The sequence below is a fragment of the Bufo bufo genome, chromosome 6, assembly GCF_905171765.1.
Source record: "Bufo bufo chromosome 6, aBufBuf1.1, whole genome shotgun sequence".
NCBI classification, from domain to species: Eukaryota; Metazoa; Chordata; class Amphibia; order Anura; family Bufonidae; genus Bufo; species Bufo bufo.
In genome coordinates this window covers 340,998,050-341,021,327 of record NC_053394.1, presented here as the reverse complement: position 1 = coordinate 341,021,327, position 23,278 = coordinate 340,998,050, and the positions used below count along the sequence as shown (strand labels likewise).

The 23,278-nt window shown below is 42.4% G+C and overlaps 1 protein-coding gene across 1 annotated transcript in view; it reads right to left on the bottom strand.

The window, feature by feature from the left end:
- Nucleotides 1-14,239: 14,239 nt before the first annotated feature.
- PTPRT (protein tyrosine phosphatase receptor type T) overlaps nt 14,240-23,278 on the bottom strand; it is a 429,759-nt gene continuing 420,720 nt past the window's right edge. Inside the window, exons 33-34 of the mRNA XM_040436598.1 lie at nt 17,362-17,497; nt 14,240-15,026 (exon numbers count right to left, since the gene is read on the bottom strand). Of these exons, the coding sequence (XP_040292532.1) occupies nt 14,973-15,026; nt 17,362-17,497 (190 nt within the window). The 3' untranslated portion in view covers nt 14,240-14,972. The remainder of the gene's footprint in view (nt 15,027-17,361; nt 17,498-23,278) is intronic.

Below are 23,278 nucleotides of genomic sequence, written 5' to 3'. Positions count from 1 at the left end.
TGACTTGTGATCTTGTGACTGGTTTGCCTCTGTGGGGTGTTTTGATGTTTGCCTACAGGGATGGGACACTTGCGTGCCCTGTCACCTGTAGACACATCAATAAAAGAATCCAGCAAACCGCCAATATGTTGCGAAATACTCTTCTTCTTTATTTCTCATCGATAGATTGTTTCATATAACAAGTTTCGGCATATAGCCTTTATCAATGGATACATGATATGATTCACAATGACTCTTATATATATGCATCAATCAAACACAAGTGACATCATCCACCCCCCTATGGGCGGGAACAAAAACATGAACCAACCCGTTTCTTAGTTTCACTATAGCCCGGAACACATGTACAGAGAGGATTTCACAAAAATCGAAAATAAAGGATCAGCGAGCCGATAGTATCTACAATAAAGGGAAAGAAAAATTACTTAAAGCAATATGATTACGTATACATAATGCAATCTCATAACCTTGTGACCTCGTAGTCGCGATTCAGACCTTTGGGATGCAATGTATCTAGGGTATGTATCCAGAATGCTTCTCTACATCCCTACAATGCGAGTGTAGATAGGGTTGTTAGGAAATATTGGAGTATTTTAACCAAAGCGTACCCTAATATGGAGGAATTAAAAAATCCACACACCCCTGTCTTGTATTGGCCAAGGCTCGGTCACGCAATCCGCCTTCTTCCTCTGACGTGGATGGCGTTTCCTCGTCAGCGCGCCTTCTGTCACGTGGGCATCGCTGAGGAGGAGCGCCGCAGGCATCCGAAGGGGGTAGGTGGTTTATCTGACTTCACGCTTGCGCAGTGACCACAGGGGAACGCCGACTTCATGCTGACATGCTGAACCACCAATGGTACGCTGTTTTTGATATTTTCTTACATCTACTGTAATATAGGTCAGCTGTGAAAGATCAGCTTAGCCTACCTCTTTTTTAACCCTTCACTTGATCCATGCACTGGCACTTTATTTTTTATGTATATACAGATCGATATTGTGTATTTACAATTTAACACGATTTTAATCATGGAGATATTTTGTCTATCTATTGTAATCATGTACTCACTGTATCAATTTTGATAAATTTGACTTTTAAGTATACGTTGTAACCACTGGATGCACTAAATGGTTAAATTGTTAATTTTTATCACAAGACTTGATTCGGGTATTTATACCCATGTGTGACAAAGACCCCATTGAGTGGGCTGAAACGTTGCCTGGGAATCACATTTGGAGTGCTGCCTTTTCTTGGGATATACTACATATTGTATTGATTTCTATCCTCTGCTCGTTTTCCCAAAATTGCCATTGGATCAAACAGCGAAGAAATGTATACAGAAAACCCCACTGCCTGTTTTCATTGTAATAGCTTTTTTTTGTGCTGTCCTCAGCGACATCCAAGAAGTGTCATTGATCTCTTAGAACGTTCCGAGCATTTCTATGATTTTCCTGGCCGCTGGTTCTGCTACTGCCTACCACATTAAATATTGTCTAGCATGGATGAGTAGAGGTGTTAAAAAGGATTTTAAACACATATTAATGTTTTCTACAGCGACTTGTCTATTATCCTATTAGGCCAGAGAGATACACTGAAAGTCCTATCTGGGGCTCTCTATTTACTGACAGGGTTCAGGAACACTAATGTTGTGCAGAACCATAATACAGGGGTGTACACAGATCTCCTAATCGCCCATACAAAAACTTAGTAAGGTCCACGCCCCTCACTGTTTTGCATAAACCACTCCCAGGCAATGCATAACGCAAAGTGTGATCCCCCAAATCTCTAACAAATTTAGGATTTTTAATTAAAGGGTTTTCCAAGACTGTCAAATTCCCGATCATTGGGAATTTGACACCCAGGACTGATTGAGATGGCCTTCTACAGCTTTGCCTAGTCAATGTAACGTCATGTTCATCAGTCACATGGTCTAGGCGCAGCTCAGTACCTTTGAAGTGAATGGGCTGCGATATCAAGCACTGGCAATGTATGCAATTTATGGGGCTGTACTTGGTGAGCGGGGAGAAGGGAGAAGAGTTCCGGTGCCTTCTCAAACTCCCCTGCGCTGGACCCCCACCGATCACATACTGATGACCTATCCAAGGTATAGATCATCAGTATTAAAGTCTCAGAAAACCCATTTAAGTAGAAGAAATTTTAATAAAAAATAAATAAAGTTGTTCTCAGCCTCACCTACTTTCTATGTTGGAAAAAGTGGAATATGTGTTTCATAAACATTGAGGCAAATTTATAAAAAGATCCCTGTTTTTGTTGGCCATAGCAACCAATCACAGCCTAGCTTTCATTTTTATAAACTGCTTGAGTAAACTGAAAGCTGCGCTGTGGTTGCTATCGGCAAAAAAAACATATTTTTTGTTTGATTGAATATGTATGTACAGAGCAGTGTCATGCCATGTTCCAATGAATGCTGTGTTACAGAGCATTGCTTCTAGCAGTAGTGGCCTTGGCCTGGGGGTAGGGTTGCATATGCCCCTTGGGCCAGTCCCCAGTAGATATTAAGGGCCGCCACCACTGGCTGCCTCTGAGGGAGGGGACATTTATGGCAGGGCACAGGAGCCACTGGGCCTGAAGCTAGGGTTGCCACCTTTCCCAACAAAAATACCAGCTAAGTTAAGCCACACCCCAAAGGGGGTATAGTTTTGGCGGTGTGGCTTAACATAGGCTGTCATATTGTGGCTCCCAGTAAAATTAATGCCTTTATTAGTGCCCCAGGTAATATTAATGCCCCCCATTAGTGCCACCCAAAATTACAGATGAGCGAATTTCTCAGAAATTCGATTTGGCCGGTTCGAATTTATTTGTGCAAATCATGTTAAAAAATGGCTAGTTCCTGACTGCAAAGAGCCTTTATAGTGGTGTAGAACACTGTGCCTTGCAGGAACGTGCATAGGGAGTCTTCTGTGGTAGTGAAATAATACTGTATGACATGTACAGTCGTGGCCAAAAGCTTTGAGAATTACATAAATATTGGAAATTGGAAAAGTTGCTGCTTAAGTTTTTATAATAGCAATTTGCATATACTCCAGAATGTTATGAAGAGTGATCAGATGAATTGCATAGTCCTTCTTTGCCATAAAAATTAACTTAATCCCAAAAAAAACCTTTCCACTGCATTTCATTGCTGTCATTAAAGGACCTGCTGAGATCATTTCAGTAATCGTCTTGTTAACTCAGGTGAGAATGTTGACGAGCACAAGGCTGGAGATCATTATGTCAGGCGGGTTAAAATGGCAGACTTGACATGTTAAAAGGAGGGTGATGCTTGAAATCATTGTTCTTCCATTGTTAACTATGGTGACCTGCAAAGAAACGCGTGCAGCCATCATTGCGTTGCATAAAAATGGCTTCACAGGCAAGGATATTGTGGCTACTAAGATTGCACCTCAATCAACAATTTATAGGATCATCAAGAACTTCAAGGAAAGAGGTTCAATTCTTGTTAAGAAGGCTTCAGGGCGTCTAAGAAAGTCCAGCAAGCGCCAGGATTGTCTCCTAAAGAGGATTCAGCTGCGGGATCGGAGTGCCACCAGTGCAGAGCTTGCTCAGGAATGGCAGCAGGCAGGTGGGAGCGCATCTGCACGCACAGTGAGGCGAAGACTTTTGGAAGATGGCCTGGTGTCAATAAGGGCAGCAAAGAAGCCACTTCTCTCCAAAAAAAACATCAGGGACAGATTGATATGGTGAATGGACTGCTGAGGACTAGGGCAAAGTCATATTCTCTGATGAAGCCTCTTTCCGATTGTTTGGGGCATCTGGAAAAAGGCTTGTCCGGAGAAGAAAAGGTGAGCGCTACCATCAGTCCTGTGTCATGCCAACAGTAAAGCATCCTGAGACTATTCATGTGTGGGGTTGCTTCTCATCCAAGGGAGTGGGCTCACTCACAATTTTGCCCAAAAACTAAGCCATGAATAAAGAATGGTACCAATACACCCTCCAACAGCAACTTCTTCCAACAATCCAACAACAGTTTGGTGAAGAACAATGCATTTTCCAGCACGATGGAGCACCGTGCCATAAGGCAAAAGTGATAACTAAGTGGCTCGGGGACCAAAACGTTCACATTTTGGGTCCATGGCCTGGAAACTCCCCAGATCTTAATCCCATTGAGAACTTGTGGTCAATCCTCAAGAGGCAGGTGGACAAACAAAAACCCACTAATTCTGACAAACTCCAAGAAGTGATTATGAAAGAATGGGTTGCTATCAGTCAGGAATTGGCCCAGAAGTTGATTGAGAGCATGCCCAGTTGAATTGAAGAGGTCCTGAAAAAGAAGGGCCAACACTGCAAATACTGACTCTTTGCATAAATGTCATCTAATTGTCGATAAAAGCCTTTGAAACGTATGAAGTGCATGTAATTATATTTCACTACATCACAGGAACAACTGAAACAAAGATCTGAAAGCAGTTTAGCAGCAAACTTTGTGAAAACTAATATTTGTGTCATTCTCAAAACTTTTGGCCACGACTGTAGATGACACTACAATCACCACACACTTTTCTTATTTGGGCAGTTACAGAGCCAAAACTGACCAAATAACTCAAGTGTAAACTCAGCCTTATTAGTCAATGTTAGCGTCAAGAAGAAGTGCACTCCTTTTACACAGTCGGCAGCTGATTCTACATAGATGTCTACAGAACCTGTTCTATTAAACGCTTATACAAGTAGAGCCCCCTGACAGAGTGGAGAGGGTGTCAGCAGTAAGTTTGTGTTGACGTCACTTATTATTTTGCCCTTCCTCTTATCCGTCAGAACAATAACCCCCAAAAAATGGATCCTGTCTGTGGGGCATCCGCCTTCACTCGGTCAGCATTTGGTCAGTAATCCATCAGTATTGCTAAAGCCCAAAAAACAGGAGTGGATCCAAAACAGAGATGACAGGTGAATGGAATATTTGCATGTCTTCTGTGTTTTATACCTACTCTTGCTTTTGGCTACCAAATAATAAGCCAATTCTGATGCAAAATAGGGATCATGTCATGCAGGCCTTGCAGCTGTTACATAGACAGGATCCATTGTGCGTCTCATTTTTCCTTCCTTCTGACAGATCAGAAGAAGAGTCAAATAAAGGATGATGTAATTTCAGTCATGAAGTGGGGAAGGTGGGAACAGAATGAGAAGTCCACAGAGTGGCCCTATGACATAGTGGTGAGGTGGAAGCAGCATGAGGAGACCACAGAGTGGCCCAATGACAGAGTGTGGAGGTGGCAGCAGCATAAGGAGGAGGCCACAAAGTGGCACAATGACAATGTGGAGGTTGCAGCAGCATCAGGAGGCCACAAAGTGGCACAATGACAGTGTGGAGGTGGCAGCAGCAGTAGCATCAGGAGGAGGCCACAAAGTGGCACAATGACAGTGTGGAGGTGGCGACAGCAGCCTCAGCAGGAGGCCACAGAGTGGCACAATGACAGTGTGGAGGTGGAAGCAGCATCAGGAGGACACAGAGTGGCACAATGACAGAGTGTGCAGGTGGCGGCAGCAGCATCAGGAGGAGGCCACAGGGTGACACAATGACAGTGTGGAGGTGGCAGCATCAGCATCAAGAAGCCACAGAGTGGAAGGGTGACATAGTGTTGAGGTAGCAGCAGCATCAGGACACCACAGAGTGGCAAAGTGACATAGTGTGGAGGTGGCAGCAGCATCAGAAGACCACAGAGTGACCCGGTGACAGAGTGGGGAAATGGGTGGCAATACCAGTACCAGCTGAAGATGGTGGGTTAAAGAAAGAGCACGTGGCATCAGATGTGTGGCATTAGGCAGATGGCAGCATCAGAATAGTAGCTGGGGCAGGTAGCCAGAAGAAACCGGTCTCTTTTGTCAAGGTGTTGGTCTTGCACCATGGATGATCTAGTCTGATGCATCAGGCATTGGTGGGTGGAAATCCTGGCTAATCCACGCCTGATTCATCTTGACAAAGGTCAGTCTCTCCACATTTTGGGTGGACAGGTGAGTTCTTCTTGGGGTAACTATGGCCCCCGTCGCACTAAACATCCGCTTTGATGCCACACTACTGTCTGGGCAGGACAGCCTTTCCAGGGCAAACTGTGCCAGTTGCGACCACAAATCCAGTTTGGCTACCCAGTAGGCCAGTGGTACTTCAACGTGGGGTGGCAGAGTGCTGTCCAAGTATGCCACCACCTGCTGGTTCAGGTCCTTCTCCATGTCTAGCTGCTGCTGGTGAGTAGTTTCTTCACTAGGCGGGTGAAGAAAGCTGCTCATCAGCGACTCTAGACTCAAGTTGCTGCTGATGGAGCTGGAACTGCTCCTACCCCCCCCCCCCCCTGCCATGGCAGAGGAACGTGAGCGCTGAGGGCACCCCCAGTCAGACCTGCAAGAGGATGGATGATGGCGCAGATAGGCAGTGGCCAACTGACTACATAGGATGTCTCTATAGTAGTTCAGTTTTCCCTCCCTCTGTAAAAAAGGCCCCCATTTTGGACCGGCAGCGAGGGTCCAACAAGGTGGAGAGCCAAAAGTCATCCCTCTACTGAATGGTGACAATTCGGCTGTCACTACACAAGCAAGTGAGCATGCATCGGGCCATTTGTGCAAGTGACTCGGAAGGACTCTCTGACTCTATCTCCACTGCTTACTGCCACAGTGTGTCTGGGTCCTCTGCCTCATCTTCCTCATCACCCTGTAGCTCCTCTGGCTGCTCCTGCTCCTCCACTCCTGTCACCTGTGTAGAAAAAACACCCATTTTGCTACACATTGCTTGTGCTCCAATGTCCTTCTCCTCCTCCAGTTCAGCCCCCACATGGCTCATGTGTCCGTGAGTTTTAGGCGCCACGTCTCCAGTCCCCTGATCAGACAGATTTACCAGCATCTGTTCCAGGACATAAAGCAGTGGAATGACGTTGTTCATCCCGTAATCCTGGCGATTGACAAATAACGTGGCCTCCTCAAAGGGCCTAAGCAAACGGCAGTTGTCACGCATGAGCTGCCACTGGCTGACATCGAAGTTACAGGGGAGTACTCCTGTCCACTTGGAACATCAAGAAATCGTTTATGACCTTTGGCTGTTCGTATAGTCGGTCCAACATATGGATGGTGGAATTCCAACGGGTGGTAACGTTGCATATGAGCCTATGTTGGGGGATGCCGTTGTGCAGCTGCAGCTCAAGGAGGATGTGCTTTGCGGTGTTCGAGTGGCTGAAGTGAATCCAAAGTTTCCTGGCCATTTTTAGGATGTCTCGCAGATGGGTGAAAGACTTCAGGAACTGCTTGATAACCAGATTGAACATGTGTGTCATACAGGGTGCATGGCTTAGCCCTCCTTGACACAGCGCTGACACCATGCTCTTCCCGTTGTCGGTCACTATGGTTCCAATTTTAAGTTGTAGCGGAGAAAGTCAGGATTTGATTTCTTGATGAAGGACACGGCGTAGTTCCTCCCTTGTGTGACTCAATTCGCCCAGGCAAACGAGGTGCAGAGCAGCGTGACACTGCCGTGCCCTGCACATGTGGTATGCTGGGGAGGGACACTGTGAATTGTCCCTGCAGTGGAGGCTGAGGACACGGTGGAGAATGAGGAGGCAGAGGCGGACATTGTCGCAGGACCAACGGCGTGAGAACATGGAGGAGGAAGCGGCATCACCTGGCCAAGTTACTGGGTGTGGCAGGAACCACATTCACCCAGTGGGCCGTAAATGACATGTATTGTCCCTGACCGTAGTTACAGCTCCACATGTCGGCGCTGCCGTGCACTTTGGCAGACACCGACAGGCTCAAGGACTGGCCCACCCTCTGTTCTACATTCGTATGCAGGGCTGGTACTGCCTTTTCGGCAAAGAAATGACGACTTTGGACTCTCCACATCGGCTCGGCACAAGCCATCAGTTCTCTGAAAGGTGCAGAGTCCACCACTTGGAAAGGGAGGGACTGCAGCCCCAGCAACTTGGACAGGAGCACATTCAGCTTCTGCATCGTTGGATGAGTGCACACATACTGTTGTCTCTTGGCAATCGCTTCAGTGATCGATTGCTCACGGAATAACTGACAAGGAGTAGGAGGAGGAGCAGGAGCATCAGGACCAGCAGATGATGGGAAGGACAGACAGCTTCTTTCGGCTGAGGTGGTCGAGCCTTGACTGCCTGAAATCGGGTGCGTGCCACTGGGTGATGCAGCGGTTGCAGCGGCAGGCTGGACCACCACATCGGAGCCACGGATCTCCCAGGCCACTTTATGGTGATGCTGCATATGTTGATGCAGGGCTGTGGTGCCAACATTTGCACCCTGGCCACGCTTCACCTTCTGCCCACAGATTCTACAAATGGCCATGTTCACCTCCTCCCTTGGCTTAACAAAAGACTGCCACACCGCCGAGTAGGTGATTTTACCCCCAACACTACGCACTGACTGACTGCTACCGCCGCTGCTTCTGTGAACCCCTGCACCACTACTTTCCGGGCAGGTCGGCTCCTGCGAAGTGGGTGGTGTACCCCTTGCACGTTTGGCTCCCAACCTTCCACTGCTGCCACCCTGCTGACTCCTGGCCACGCTAGGGACTTGCTGGCTCTGCCGCTGCCTCATGGACAAGCTTTCACCCTCTTCTCCCGATGATGATGAAGCCCCAAATTCACCCAGCTCCCAAGTGTGATCAGCTACATCATCATCATTGAGTGCTGTCTGCACGTTACTGATGTCTTCCTCAACAGTCTCTGGGTCCCACGCCACTCGCCTCATCACTACTTGCCCCCCTACTGCAGGAAGCGGCGGATGTCTTCTCCACATCTTTGCTGGCAAGTAGCTGCTGACTGTCCTCTAGTAGCTTGTCCTCGCTGTATAGTGGAGCTGGGTGTGCAGGCTTGACCTGTGGCCAGACCTGGCACAATTGGCCATGGATCTCTTGGCTCGCCCCTCGTTGAGTGTCCTGTCCGAAAGGACTTTAGCGCAGCAGGGGGGATTGTGACCGATAAGCGCACTCGCCTAGCTCACGACAGTGTGGACTACCTCACATTTCTAAAAATGAATGAGGCATGGATCTCGGAGGAATTTAACACCTGTGACTACCACGTTTAATTAAATTTCACCTATTACCATTGTTTTTTTTTCAAGAGAGGGGATGTTTTTAATCCAATTTTCTATTTTTAGTTCTTTTAAACATATGTATTTGACATGTATTTGTACTGGCCTGCAGTAAAATTGATTTCCAATGACCGTCTAATATACCTCTAGCCACATAATCACTTGATGTTTTCTGTCCGGTGAATGCCTAATGTTTGGGGCCTGTACTCCACTTGCCTGCAGTAAAATTTATATACAATGACCGTCTAATATACCTCCAGCCACATAATGACTTGATCTTTTGTGTACGGTGAATGCATAATTTTTGGGGCCTGTAATCTAACTGGCCAACAGTATAATTGTTTTACGGTGACCGCCTAATGTACCTCCAGCCACATAATGACTTGATCTTTTCTGTACGGTAAATGCATAATTTTTGGGGCCTGTAATCTAAGTGGACAACAGTAAAATTGTTATACGGTGACCGCCTAATGTACCTCCAGCCACATAATCACTTGATCTTTTCTGTACGGTGAATGTATAATTTTGGGACCTCTAATCTAACTGGCCAACAGTAAAATTGTTATACGGCGACCGCCTAATGTACCTCCAGTCACATAATCACTTGTTGTTTTCTGTACGGTAAATGTATAATTTTTGGGGCCTGTAATCTAGCTGGCCAACAGTAAAATTGTTACACGGTGACCGCCTAATGTACCTCCAGCCACATAATAAGTTGATCTTTTCTGAACGTTGAATGTATAATTCTTGGGGGCTTTAATGTAACTGGCCAACAGTAAAATTGTTATACGGTGACCACCTAATGTACCTCCAGCCACATTATCAATTGTTCTTTTCTCTTTGGTGAATTAATAATTTTTGGGACCTGTAGTCCACTGGCCTGCAGTAAAGTTGATATCCATTGATCGTCTAATATACCTCCAGCCACATAATCACTTGATCTTTTCTGTACGGTGAAGGCATAATTTTTGAGGCCTATAATCTAACTGGCCAACAGTAAAATTGTTATACAGTGACCGCCTAATGTACCTCCAGCCACATTATCAATTGTTCTTTTCTCTCTGGTGAATTAATAATTTTTGGGACCTGTAGTCCACTGGCCTGCAGTAAAATTGATATCCATTGACCATCTAATATATCTCCAACCACATAATCACTTGATGTTTTCTGTACGGTGAATGCATAATTTTTGGGACCTATAATCTAACTGGCCAACAGTAAAATTGTTATACAGTGACCGCCTAATGTACCTCCAGCCACATTATCAATTGTTCTTTTTTCTCTGGTGAATTAATAATTTTTGGGACCTGTAGTCCACTGGCCTGCAGTAAAGTTGATATCCATTGACCGTCTAATATACCTCCAGCCACATAATCACTTGTTCTTTTCTGTACGGTGAATGCATAATTTTTGAGACCTATAATCTAACTGGCCAACAGTAAAATTGTTATACAGTGACCGCCTAATGTACCTCCAGCCACATTATCAATTGTTCTTTTCTCTCTGGTGAATTAATAATTTTTGGGACCTGTAGTCCACTGGCCTGCTTTAAAATTTATATCTATTGACCGTCTAATATGCCTCCAGCCACATAATCACTTGTTATTTTCTGTATGGTGAATAAATAATTTTTGGGGCCTGTACTCGACTGGCCTGAAGTAAAATTGTTATCCAATGACCGTCTAATATTCCTCCAGCCATATAATCACTTGATGTTTTCTGTACGGTGAATGCCTAAAGTTTGGGGCCTCTAGTCCACTGGCCTGCTGTAAAATTGATATTCAATGACCGTCTAATATACCTCCAGCCACATAATCACTTGTTCTTTTCTGTACGGTGAATGAATAATTTTTGGGGCCTGTACTCCACTGGCCTGCATTAAAATTGATATCCAATGACCATCTAATATACCTCCAGCTATATAATCACTTGATATTTTCAGTCCGGTGAATGAATAACTTTTGGGGCCTGTAGTCCACTGGCCTGCAGTAAAATTGATATCCATTGACCATCTAATATACCTCCAGCCACATAATCACTTGATCTTTTCTGTACGGTGAATGCATAATTTTTGGGGCCTGTAATCTAACTGGACAAAAGTAAAATTGTTATCCAATGACCGCCTAATGTACCTCCAGCCACATAATCACTTGATGTTTTCTCTCCGGTTAATGAAGAATTTTTGGGGCCTGTAGTCACTGTCCTGCAGTAAAATTAATATCCATTGATCGTATAATATACCTCAAGCCACATAATCATTTGTTCTTTTCTGTACGGTGAATTAATAATTTTTGGGGCCTGTAGTCCACTGGCCTGCAGTAAAATTGATATCCAGTGACCGTCTAATATACCTCCAGCCACATAATCACTTGATGTTTTCTGTGCGGTGAATGAATAATTTTTGGGGCCTGTAGTCCACTAGCCTGCAGTAAAATTGATATCCATTGACCCTCTAATATACCTCCAGCAACATAATCACTTGATATTTTCTGTACAGTGAATGCCTAATTGTTGGGGCCTCAGAGGAATTCAACACCTGTGATGACCACGTGTTGTCGAATTTCACCTTTTATCATTTGGAGTTTATTCAAGAGGGGGGATTTCGTTAGCCATGTTTTTAATCCAATTTTATATTTTTAGTTATTTTAAACATATGTATTTGACATGTATTTTTAGTGCACTGCAGTAAAATTGATATCCAATGACCGTCTAATATACCCCCTGCCACATGTTTGGGGTCTGTACTTCACTGGCCTGCAGTGAAATTGTTGTCCAATGACCGTCTAATATACCTCCAGCCACATAATCACTTGATGTTTTCTGTCCGGTGAATGAATAATTTTTGGGGCCTGTAGTCACTGGCCTGCAGTAAAATTGATATCCATTGACAGTCTAATATGCCTCCAGCCACATAATCATTTGCTCTTTTCTGTACGGTGAATGAATAATTTTTGGGGCCTGTAGTCCACTGGCCTGCAAAACAATTGATATCCAATGACCGTCTAATATACCTCCAGCCACATAATCACTTGATCTTTTCTGTATGGTGAATGCCTAATTGTTGGGGCCTCTGAGGAATTCAACACCTGTGATGACCACGTGTTATCGAATTTCACCTATTATCATTTGGGGTTTATTCAAGAGGGGGGATTTCATTAGCTATGTTTTTATTCCAATTTTATATTTTTAGCTCTTTTAAACATATGTATTTGACATGTATTTTTACTGGCCTGCAGTAAAATTGATATCCAATGACCGCCTAATGCACCTCCAGCCACATTATCAATTGTTCTTTTCTGTACGGTGAATGAATAATTTTTGGGGCCTTTATTCCACTGGCCTGCAATAAAATTGATATCCAATAACCGTCTAATATACCTTCAGCCACATAATCACTTGATGTTTTCTGTCCAGTGAATGCCTAATGTTTGGGGCCTTTACTCCACTGGCCTGCAGTAAAATTAATATCCATTGACCGTCTAATAAACCTCCAGCCACATAATCACTTGATGTTTTCTGTCCTGTAACATAATAACATAGTATATAAGGCCTAAAAAAGACATTTGTCCATCCAGTTTGGCCTGTTATCCTACGGTGAATGCCTAATGTTTGGGGCCTGTACTCCTGTGGCCTAAAATAATTTTTTTCTAGGCTCCAGCAGGGCACATTTTTGAGAGTTTCCCTTTAAGACGCATAAAAATGGCCCCTGATTAAAATACATATTTTTTGTGGGAATTTTTGCCATTGATCCCCCCAACATGGACATTAATATTATTATTAGGCCTGTGTTGTTGCTGGAGACTGGGGTACCTCAAATGGATTGGTCCTCAAATGGATGGGTACCTGCAAATGGATTGGAGGGGATTCTATTTGTTACAGAGGAGGGCATATATATATATGCATTCAATACAGAGGGGGCATTATACTATAGGGGAGGATGAGGGCCAAATGGGGGTCATTATTAATATTGGGGGTACTTTGGGGGGTATTATTATTTGTTATAATGGGGAGGGCATTACTGCTAATGGGGTTGCTATTGTGGGTACTGTAGGGGGCACTATTACTATGGGGGTACTATCGGTATAGTACTGTAATACAGTGAAGTATTTGGGGGCATTTGGGAGCACAGCAGACAATGTTGGGGCACCAGGAGCAGAGGGATGATAGAAAAGTGAGGAATCTAAGTAAGGTGTACGTGTGTCAAACTCTACAGAGACAAGACGCAGTTGAAATAATTAGTTATGGTGTTGTGGTCAGAATGGAGAAGATGAGGAAACAGGACATCTACATCAGAGGAGACATCTCAGGAAGCAGAAACCTCAGGAAACTTTATATATATACACCTGTATATATATATATATATATATATATATAAAAAACATAAATTTTACTTTATACTTGTGCAATGTATTTTAATGATTTAAAGATCATTTACCTATACCGCTTTTATATTGGCACTTTACAGTGTTGTGTGACCTACTTGAGGCCTTATATTAAGCACGCACCTGACACAATGTTAAACCACTGGGCAATATATATTGCTGATATTCAAGCCGATTTATTGCAATACATATTTTTTTACTCTCACCCATTAAAAGCAGATATTTGGGGTGAGGACACACAATTTAAAGGGAATCTGCAAACTGGACAACCACTTCAAAAAACCTACCAACTTTCAGAGTTGGCTCGTGGGAGAATAAAATCCTGACCTGGATAACTACCCTTTTTAAAGACTACACCCCATTTCCTGTGTAGCCATGTCCCTTCAGAGCACTTATGGGCTCCAAGGTTGCAGAGTCTTGGTGCTACGTGCAGTTAGTGCTTATTGGGCACTAAGATTTGTTAGCTCTTCTGGGAGTTGTCCCCATTTTCTAGGTATCTCCCAGACATTTTGGGAGAGTTGGCAAATATCCCATTTCTTTGTTCTAAAGAGTTTACACCGATGATTTTACCTTTGAGTTCCCCCTTTTCCTCACTGCTCAGCTTTTACTATAGAAGAGTCCAGATAGGTTAATTGAGAATCTAGATTGTGAGCCCCAATGGGAACAGGAACGGATGTGACTGACGACAATCCTTGTACGGCTCGGCAGAATAGGTCATATGAATGAAGTAAATCTTGTAGATGTAAAAATACAAAATATCCACGGCAATACAAGCATTACTAAGAAAAAGACATCACAATTTTATTGGACGCTCCATTGCAAGACATTTCTCCAGAATACAAACTGCTTGCCCCCTCCCCAAGAACATTTACAGCAATAAATAAAGACAGGTTCATTATAAAGAGGACAAGACCACATCACCTGTACCTTGGAGGCTGCTGCCAAGAGCAACAGAACACTGCTTAAAGAAGACAGCAATTTTGTTTTCATATTAATATGTGAATGCAGAGATTCATCATCATCCCTGCCAGTGCATCCATCAGAGAGGCGGTTTATGAGTTACTGGCACGATAAGACACAAATGTCCTTAGAAAATGGCTGGAGATCTGCATCCGCATATATGGAGATCCTCTAACTCTGTACGAGGAATTAAAAACACTACAGTCTTTGATTTTTTTTTGTCGGAATTTGCCAGGTCAGAAATTGATGCATATGGTGTCTATGTGGTAGAAGAGAACAGGAAAGCAGAGAGGGAATGAAAAGAGATCCCGGAAAAAAGAGTAGAGTAGATTAGTGGTAAGTATAGTCAGAAAAAGGCATTGTTCTTTGATGTGCTCTTAAAGATGCTGCTGCTCAATCTCTCTCCATCCGTAGGTGCACTTTACATCTCCAGTGTGGAATCTCATAGCGTGCAAAGTGTCTGATCCTGATCAACAACAACCACTGTCCATCCTCCCACCCCATGTAGAAGTCTTTCAAGCCACACAGGGGCTGCATAGGACCAGGCTTTCTTCTCACACCTCTCCTCTCCCAAGGCTGATAGGATCAGAAGGAATTCAGGTATTCCAAGGCAACTTCATATACATATTTATATTGTTCCTGAGATGGAAGAAAAGCAAATATTTCAGGAAAGGGACAACGGACAATCAGCACCAATGTGTTCAGCAATTTTAGAGAAAAGAATACACAACTCCATTACACTATTTGGGAGCGTGATTTCATTTCATGCCATTACTGTTTATAGAATAATTAAAGCTTAGAGGCATAGGATAAAAGTTGTCTGGACCTGACAAGTTCAGCAAAATCAGCAGAGGATCTAATCTGCATGGGAGCCTGACAGCTCACCCCTTGGAAGATATTGGAGGAAAGAGGCATCCTTGCGAGATAAGCTGCTGCCAGAGGAGATTACCCGAGGCTTAATTATTACCCTTCCTATTGCATGTTTATTGTTAGAGAAGAGCGAAGTTCTCAAAAATTCGATTCGGCTACTTCACCAAGTTTCGCAAAGAAATTAGCTTCGTGACGAAGCTAATTTCTTTATGAGTAGCGGGCGCAATGACGGGGAATGGCAAATGCGCCACCCCCCATCAATGAGCTCCTCAGATGCCATGTTCATTGCTGATCACAGCATCTGAGATGATCATTGAGGGCTGTCAGGGGTTAATCTGTTAAAAAGAAAAAGAAAAAAAATACTCACCTCATCAATTTGATCGCGAAGAAGCCACTACTGCCATCTTGATTAAAGATTCAGTGCAAAATCTCGCCACCGCCCACAAGACTTTGAGCAGGATATTAAATCAAGATGGCCACAGCAGACTCTTCATGTGCAAATTTTAGGGAAAATTGATTTGTTACCACAAAGCACAAGGAAATTTGGCTTTGCGGCAAATAGAATTTTCCCTACAATTTGAATCGAAGTCCATTATTTATGGTGGAGTCCTGGCCCCCTGCCAGTCACCTGCTTTAGGGAGCCGTTACGCTCACCAGAACTCTGTTGAATGATGCGGACTCCCAGCAGAGTACCAAGCACAGCACTGTACATAATATAGCGGCTATACTTGGTATTGCAGCTCAGCCCCATTCATTTCAATGGGGCTGAGCTATAACTAGGCCATGTAATGATGTACAGTGCAGTCACATGGCCTAAGAAGTGGCCGGGGCTCTCACAGAGCGCCCAGCCTCCTAACAGCTGATTGGTGAGGGCCCCCGGTGTTGGCCCCCGCCAATCTGATATTGATGACTAGAAATGAGCGAATCGAATTTCAGGATAACTTCGGTTCACCTCGAAGCCGAATTTCCTTGTGCTTCGTGTTAGCAAATCGATTTAACCTGAAATAGTGTAAAAAACGAAAAAATTCATACCTCCTCCATTTGCTCATGACCGGCCGCCAGCCGCCATCTTGATTGAAGATCTCGTCCGAAATTACGTGTGTGGTAACAGTAATGTTAATTTCACATTGTTTTTACACTCAGATGCCCCGATCATGTATGAACGCGGCATCTGAGAGGTACAATGACGGGGGGCGGCACTATCGCAGCTCCCTGTCATTGCACCCGCTGCTTACAAAAAATGCACTCCAAAGCAAATTTTTTTGTAATATTCAGCGAATCAGCCGAATCGAACTTTTCATAAATTCACTTATCTCTATTGATGACCTATCCTGAGGATAGGTCATCAATGTGATTTTCCGGATAAGCTCTCTAATAAGCGCTGACCGTCGTTCAGCCTATTCACACAGGCCATTTATAAGTCAAGAGCATGTAGCACATAGTTCCTCTGGAGATACAACAATTCAGTATCGTATATGGAGTTTGAGATATGACTAACAGAACCATCAGAACCAGATCCAGCAACCAAACTTCCTTATAGTTATAGAGTGCTAACCTAAACATGGCAGAGTGGTCTTTGAGTCCCCAGTGCAACCCCTGAACCCCACTGTAGATATGTTCCTGACAGTGACCATGAACAAGTAGTCCAACTATTCAAATGAAGCACAAGTTCTCTATATGAACACATAAATAAGGACTCAGGAGAGATGTGAGTTGGATAATGCTGCAAGAAGTGAGAAACCTTGGGAATTGGTTTTCCAAACTATATACCAACAGATATCATGATGCGTGGGCAGAGAAGATGGGAGCATATAAAGAAGATAAATTCTGACTAAACATAAAAATACAAACATATTTAGCTGTGTGGGAGAGTATGAGATCACTAGACCGGTGAGAAGATGTAAATACTTTGTAGAGAATATGTATGTTCTGATGAAGGTAAATCTGGTTGTAGAAAACAGATGCTAACCCTTTTCCCACACACAGAAGACGAGGCGACTGAAGTATGTTTGAGGATTTAGATGGCTTACTTTTATTTTTCTTTACAGTCGAGGACATTGCATTTTTTGATTTGTCACTAGAGTAGCAGCGGCCTGTCACTCACCAGTGTCTCCACCATGTTTGCCTTGTTATTCCTTAGGGTTTTCACAGTGTGAAACACATCAATGATATTTTGCTGCTGGATCATCTCACACACACTACAGATAGCACAGAAAGTCCCACTGCGACCTCCTCCATTCCTGAGGGAGAAAATAACGTTAAACTCAAAGGGCTTCCAGAAGATGCATACAATGCCACAGTCAATACTGCAATCCCTCTGCATACGGGTGCAGTTACAAAGGTGTATTCTGGGTGTGCTAGACTGTGGGAAGAAACACTTTAAATAATCTATGATGTGGCACAGACTTATTTAAGGTGGCTGTGCCACCAGCTTCCTGACCGGTATAATTTAATGTGGTGCATGAGTAGATCTTGTTTGTCTGAAGGTGTTTACTGCATGAGTCTGTGTCTGGAAAGAGTTAGTCCTTTTTTTGCTATCGGATTCCCACACCTTTATTCAGGCTTCTGCTTGCCAAACTTGTGAATAGTTGTATATATATTTTTTTCTCAATGCCAGCTGATGGCTGGTGAAAAATTCTGCCTCTTAGTTAATTTAGTAAACTCTGTAGTTGACCTCCGGCAGCAGTAAATTGTGGTCCAACTGTTCATGTTTGGTGGTTGAAGCTGCAAGTTTTTTGAGCTTAAAGAGTATGGACACCTTCATCGCCATTTCTTTTATTGTTCTAATGCATCTTACGTAAAGCAACTTCGCAAATAGTCTAGCATCGTGTTGTGTCTACAGCTCTTATGCACATCTATGTGTCTCTAGGATAACAGACAACAAGCAAACCTTGTACAGTCTCATTCTGCAATCATAGTCCATCATCTGTCCCCTACTACTAAATCTATGTTTGTAAGAAGTAGAGAAAGATTAAAGGGAGTATTACTGCAGAATCTGACTTCACAGGTTTTGTTCGTAGTCTGTCACCATGGAAACACATAGGTTTGCATTTAAAGTGCATCTGTCAGCAGATTTGTACCTATGAAACTGGCTGACCTGTTACATGTGCGCTTGGCAGCTGAAGGCATCTGTGTTTTAATATATGCAAATGATTCTCTAGGAGCAACGAGGGCGTTGCTGTTACAGCTAGAGTCTCTGCTCTTTCTACAACTTCCGAGCCCTCTCCACTTTGATAGGACCAGGTGTGATGATGTTTTCATCGCCTGGCCCTGTCACTCAAAGTGCAGAGGGCATAGCAGTTGCAGAGAGAAGAGCCTCTAGGTGTAACAGCAACGCCCCCGTTGCTCCTAGAGGCTCATTTGCATATATTAAAACATCATCACATATGAGCATGGGACGAACACAGATGCCTTTAGCTGCAACAGGTCAGCCAGTTTCATAGGTACAAATTCATTTTTCATTTATGATGCATTGGGACAATACATAATTAATTGCAATGGTGGGCCTTTATAATACTAGCTTAAAGGGGTTGGCAACTTTCTGGTTATTGTTAACCAATGTGTTTGTAAGATGTTTATGTGGCAATTACTAATATAGCCTTTGTTTAAGGGCTCATGCACATGAACGTATTTTCTTTCAGTATCCATTCTGGTTTTTTTCTTTGCGGACCATATGCGGAACCATTTATTTCAATGTGTCCGCCAAAAAAACAGAACTTAATCTGTGTGCATTCCGTTTCTATATGTCCACATGTCCTCTCTGCAAAAAAATAGAACATGTCCTATTATTGTCCGCATAATGGACAAGGATAGGACTGTTCTATTAGGGGCTAGCAAAATACAGAATGCACACGGACATCATGCGTATTTTTTGCGGACTGCAAATACATACAGTCGTGTGCATGAGCCATAAATTTTGATCATTTTCAAAATTTCATAAGATATGCCCCCTTATTTGTGAAGTCTTTTGTGCTGTCTGCACAGAGGTCTTGTCCATAAAATGTATGGATGTATGTATGATGGAGGGTCACTAGCACTGTTGGGAGTTTAGTGCAGGCGCTGTGTTAGAATGTAGGAGGAGGCTGAGTGATGTGTCTAGTCCCATGACCCTCCATCAGCGGTCATCTTATGGACAGAACCTCTGTGTGGACAGTAAAGAAGATTTGAATAAAAGAGGGACATGGCTTATGAAATATAAACTTCACAGAATATCCAAAAAGGCTATATTAGTAAGAGTCATAGAGTCATCTTACATACACATTGGTCAACAGTAGCCAGAAAGTGGCCAACCCCTTTAATATTTTTTCATTTCAATTTGAAGAATATTACTTTTTAGGGATTTCGAAAGGTAACAATAGTTCTTTTAAGATTGCATATATCAACACTTGGTTGATACATTTACTGTGAAGCCTGCCCCCTCACATTCTGCTGGTCATACCCTCGAATGGTTGCTTCTTTGAAGTTTAACATGCAAGGTGAATAAGGTGACCTCAAAGGAACTCTTCTGCTAGTGGCTCAGCACCAAGCTGTGGGCACAGGGGTTTAAGGTAATGCCAAGAAACTGTAGCATGTTTAAGCTACTTTCAAGTATTAAGATACATCTATCGTTGCTTTATTCTAGCATCAAAACCATTCTCACTGCCACGGGCTTCCAGCACATTGCAGTGTGTAAAATAGACAGTATACAAGTGCTTATGTCTTTTTTCCACTCCATTTAACCCAGTCAAGTATAGATGATGACAAAAAAGAGAAATTGCTTCCTTGAAATGTGGTTATTATATATTTTTTTTTGCACTGAGCATATTATACTTTGGGTTGAATAAACATAATTGTTGGATAAGAACAAGGGTTTTAGACAACCATCAGTAGTTCTTTGTAAAGCTCACTAGGATATTATTTATCATGTCAAGTGTCCTAACTCAGATAGGGAATTTCTAATTCCTTCAGTTAAGGTGTTAAAAAAAAAAATCACAGAAAACAGATAATATGTGCAGGGTCTGCTCTCCTGAACATAGATGCCCAATGTCATAGGAAGGTTTAGAGTATGACCTGCCTGACTGAAACCACCTTGGCGCGAGTAGGCGGGCACAGATGTATTTTGATCAAAATATATTGGCTGAGAGTCTTGGATTTTATCATATCAGAGTGAGGGCTTAGTCTATATATATAATGCTTGCATCTATTGTGTTAGTGCATTATTATCTGTTTTCTGTGATTTTTTTTTTTTGCCATAAATGTAGCCATGGACACCTGCATATTTATTTATCATATCATGCAGGATGTTTTCATCTTTGTTTTTTCTCAGTGATTTTTGCTTAAGCTTTTTATACCAGCAAGATATAAGGTCCTTGACTGGGTTCTTTTACTCCGGTACTCTACATCTATCATACTGAATTGAGTCCCAGCCTCCATTATTTTCTTTACTTCTTAGCCAGGTAATAACTGTTTTAGTGGATGTGAGTGACGATACCAGAACTCCTTAAAAGTGGTAACAAGAAATGATTAGCTGTGTTAAGAAAGGCAAGGAAATACAGAGACTGGTGAGGGACCTGGGATGTATCAAAATGAAAGCATTGGGGGTTTGGTGAGATGAATATTACTTTTTTATTTTTTATAGCATTTTGCTACTCATAATATAGTATAATCTTAAATAAATTGAGCTACATATTAAATGCAATCCATAACATCTTGTTCTGGTCCTTGCAGGTTTTAATATGTTGTTCTGGTTCCTACTGGAAACAGTCAACAACCTTGTTGTCAGACGCATTCATGGAAGCTTTCCCAATCTCCCATAAAGCAGTGGGACAGTTAATGTTACCTCAGATTACTGTAGAATACCTTTTATAGAGATGTCGTGATGAATCATGTAAAATTGAAATATATCACCTCCACCACTGGATAATAGTGAATACAAATCTGACATATCTGAAATATAATATACATTGTAATACTGAACAAGCTATCTAATGCTATGTATTAAAAAAAATTTCTATATTTCTATACAGTACAGACCAAAAGTTTGGACACACCTTCTCATTCAAAGAGTTTTCTTTATTTTCATGACTATGAAAATTGTAGATTCACACTGAAGGCATCAAAACTATGAATTAACACATGTGGAATTATATACATAGCAAACAACTGTGAAACAACTGAAAATATGTCATATTCTAGGTTCTTCAAAGTAGCCACCTTTTGCTTTTGATTACTGCTTTGTACACTCTTGGCATTCTCTTGGTCTTCCAACAGTCTTGAAGGAGTTCCCAGAGATGCTTAGCACTTGTTGGCCCTTTTGCCTTCACTCTGTGGTCCAGCTCACCCCAAACCATCTCGATTGGGTTCAGGTCCGGTGACTGTGGAGGCCAGGTCATCTGGCACAGCACCCCATCACTCTCCTTCATGGTCAAATAGCCCTTACTTTCAAAGTTTTCCCAATTTTTTCGGCTGACTGACTGACCTTCATTTCTTAAAGTAATGATGGCCACTCGTTTTTCTTTACTTAGCTGCTTTTTTCTTGCCATAATACAAATTCTAACAGTCTATTCAGTAGGACTATCAGCTGTGTATCCACCTGACTTCTCCTCAACGCAACTGATGGTCCCAACCCCATTTATAAGGCAAGAAATCCCACTTATTAAACCTGACAGGACACACCTGTGAAGTGAAAACCATTTCAGGGGACTACCTCTTGAAGCTCATCAAGAGAATGGCAAGAGTGTGCAAAGCAGTAATCAAAGCAAAAAGTGGCTACCTTGAAGAACCTAGAATATGACATATTTTCAGTTGTTTCACACTTGTTTGTTATGTATATAATTCCACATGTGTTAATTCATAGTTTTGATGCCTTCAGTGTGAATCTACAATTTTCATAGTCATGAAAATAAAGAAAACTCTTTGAATGAGAAGGTGTGTCCAAACTTTTGGTCTGTACTGTATAGAAATACAGAAAAAAATGTTAATACATAGCATTAGATAGCTTGTTCAGTATTACAATGTATATTATATTTCAGATATGTCAGATTTGTATTCACTATTATCCAGTGGTGGAGGTGATATATTTAAATTTTACATGATTCATCACGACATCTCTATAAAAGGTATTCTACAGTAATCTGAAGTAACATTAACTGTCCCACTGCCTTATGGGAGATTGGGAAAGCTTCCATGAATGCGTCTGACAACAAGGTTGTTGACTGTTTCCAGTAGGAACCAGAACAACATATTAAAACCTGCAAGGACCAGAACAAGATGTTATGGATTGCATTTAATATGTAGCTCAATTTATTTAAGATTATACTATATTATGAGTAGCAAAATGGTTTTCATTGGTGGATGTACTGTTTAGAACAATCCATCTAGACATAGTAGAAGCCACTGTTAGACAAGTTATCCAAGAAGATTTGCAGAAGTAAAAGAACGTTTCAGCACCGAGGAGAGCAATTACCAAATGTCGATGGAAAGTTTGTACATTTCTGAGGGATAAAAATGTGCAATGATCAAGAATAAGGAAAAAACTGTAGAGTTTTTATTTTGTGTGGTGGACACTCCCCTCAAGCAATTTATAGCAAATTGATGTTTTTCAGTAAGAACAGCGTTTGTGAAATAAGTGTTCAAGTACAGCACGTCTTAGTGAATTTTGATCTTTCACATCTCGAAAGTTAGTTTAAAAGTCTAAATACAGATCTGGCAACTGGAAATTTTCTTCACTGATTCTTTACTGAAATAATACATAGCTTTTAGAAGACTGGAAAATATAAAGATACTGTATATGGAGGAAATACAAAATGGGGCTTAAGAAATGGACTAACTAGTGCATAGGGAAAATGGAGTAGTTGCTTATATCAGTCAAACAAGTTACTGTTTTCATTTTCATTAGGCTCTTTGTACTTTGTATTACTGTCCTCCATCATGGAGACCTTAATGGAGAGCTTCCATGCTAAGCAAATAATGCCATATTACTAGGACTACCACTGACCAGGTTCACTCCACCAAATGTGAAGTGGCACCTGCCCGTTGAGACT